At 40.9% G+C, this 2,391-nt stretch overlaps 1 protein-coding gene across 1 annotated transcript in view; it reads right to left on the bottom strand.

The window, feature by feature from the left end:
* Nucleotides 1-685: 685 nt before the first annotated feature.
* Nucleotides 686-2,391, bottom strand: part of AGR2 (anterior gradient 2, protein disulphide isomerase family member) — a 17,285-nt gene continuing 15,579 nt past the window's right edge. The window contains exon 8 of the mRNA XM_006165785.2: nucleotides 686-955. Coding sequence (XP_006165847.1) covers nucleotides 906-955 — 50 coding nt within the window. The 3' untranslated portion in view covers nucleotides 686-905. The remainder of the gene's footprint in view (nucleotides 956-2,391) is intronic.

Below are 2,391 nucleotides of genomic sequence, written 5' to 3'. Positions count from 1 at the left end.
AGGCTTGCTCTCTCACTTTCCGTCTCTCTCTTTCTCGCTCTGTCCCTTTCTGGTCAAATTTAAAAAACAAAATAAATGAATGAATAAATAAAGTTAAATAAAATAATTCTTTAAAAAAAAGAAAACACATACTGTTTGATATTTCTATTGGCTTATGTTCATGCTCACTTTTATTTTTAGAGAGATTTTTGCTATAGGGTGCATGTACTTGCCAGAGACACAGATAGGGACAGAGAGATAGAAAGAGAGAAATCACCCTCTTCCTCCCCCACCGAATGGGATGGCCATGCAGCAATCCCTTCTCCTCCAGTCTCCACTTGGAATTTTAGGCATGAACACACATGTGTCTGGTATGAGTTTTAAGGCACTGAGGCTGGGACTCAAACCATGGTTAACTATGTGGGAGTCCAGTGATGTAACCATTACACCACATGCAGGTCCCTCATGCCCACTTTTAGTCACCCAGTGAGGACCTGTAGTGCAGTGAGAGGATAACTTTGGTGGTCCTTAGTCTCCATTGTTTGCACTAAGCTTTGTCTTGTCCCCTCCTTGTGTATGTCCAATAGTCCTATTCCGTGCATGGACCAAGTGGCTTGACCATGAAAGACCAAGCTGGAAAGAAAAATCACTTTAGTTTCAACACCCAAAAAGGATTTATTTTTTAGAAAATCATGGCTCACTGTGGTTGTATACAACATTGTTTTATACGTGTATAAACATTGTTTTATACATGTACAAACAATACTTGAAGCCTAATTTTAAAAAAAGCAGCTGCTGTAACATTAAACCATAATTGAATCAGTATATCCACCAGTGCTTCTGCATTCTTCAGTCTTCTCAAATCCCTGGTTTTGAGTCTCAAGTTCTAACACAGAAGGGAGAGCTTGCAGATTTTGTTTTCTTCTCTACAATTCGGTCTTCAGCAACTTGAGAGCTTTCTTCATGTTGTCAAGCACTAACGGGAAAAAAAAAAGAGTCAAGACGCCATCCGAAATGATACTAATAAACATGTAAGTCCCCCAACTTGGGAACTATATTTTTTAGTGAGTACTTTTTAATCATAAGACGAATAGTTAGTAATCTTATTTTTTCCCTAAGATTATATAAAAAGGCTTTTGTGACAATCCAGTGTATCATTCCTTCTCTGATGTATCATCATTCCTTCTCAGGTTTTCCCTCTCCACCTCTCAATTTCAAAAGAATCCCTCTAAGGTGAGCCAGTGGTGTGGTGAAGGCACTTAGATCCCACACACCCAACTGGAGGATTCGAGTCCCATACCCAGTGGCTTGAAAAACATGCCCAGTGCATGTGAGTACACAATATCTTGACAGGAGGGAGAAATGGAGGAAAAGGGATTGCGGTATGATGATCTCCCATGGGGAGATCTCTGTCTCTGATGAGTGCATGAGCTCTCTGACAAAATTAAAGGAAAAAAAGAACTCGCCTATCAGCTCCACCAGCAGAACTTAATTTTGACTAATTAGGCAGTAAATTGTAAATCATATTTATAAGAAATAGCTGTTACATGCATGTGGCTACTGAAAATTGTTTTAAGAATAGGTGGATTGGGAAACAGCAGTTAGCTTAATGGCTATGTCGCTGGACTCCCACGTAGTCAACCACGGTTTGCGTCCCAGACCCGGTGGCTTAAAACTCACGTCGGGTGCATGTGTGTGCGTGCCCAAGATCCCGAGAGGAGAATGGAGGAGAAGGGATTGCGGCGTGATCATCCCCCCTGGGGGGTGATTTCTCGCTTTCTGTCTCTCTCTCTCTCTCTGTCTGTCTGGTGCGCGCACAGGCCCTATAGCGAAAAACACCTCTCAAAAAAAAAAAAAAAAGTAGGTGGATTATAAATTTAATAGCAAACCAAGTGCTTTATAGACATGTATTCCATTAACCCCCAAAAACTCATTAGTACTTCATTTTTGGGTGTTGAAACAGGTACAGAGAGGCTGAGTAGCTTGCTCAAGGTTACAAAGCTAACAAGCGATGGAGGCGTTACTCCAGAGCTCTTCCCTGCTGTCTAGACACAGCCTCATACTCCCTCCACACAGAATGTCCTAGGTCGTTGCTTTCAATATAAATTACTGTGATGACAAAAATATTCAGGGTCTGTGAATTAAGCTCTTGGGCTGTGGTTAGTGTCACTGAAAAACTGCGTTTTTAATATTAATTCATTTTAATGAAAAATAGCAGTGGATAGCTAATAACTAACATATTGGACAGTGCTGTTTTAGGCGGCCACTACTAACCTATCAGAATTGGTTCCTAGGAAGGATTAAACCCGATTTTCTTTCCAGAAGGACTAGTCAGATATCACAGATCAGTACATTTAGATGCCTCGTCTGCCTTAAGCTTCTCTGTCTTTTCATTTATGGAGACTGTAGGGA

This window comes from Tupaia chinensis, unplaced genomic scaffold (genome assembly GCF_000334495.1).
Source record: "Tupaia chinensis unplaced genomic scaffold, TupChi_1.0 Scaffold144031_1, whole genome shotgun sequence".
NCBI classification, from domain to species: Eukaryota; Metazoa; Chordata; class Mammalia; order Scandentia; family Tupaiidae; genus Tupaia; species Tupaia belangeri.
This window is presented reverse-complemented; position numbering and strand designations above follow the sequence as displayed.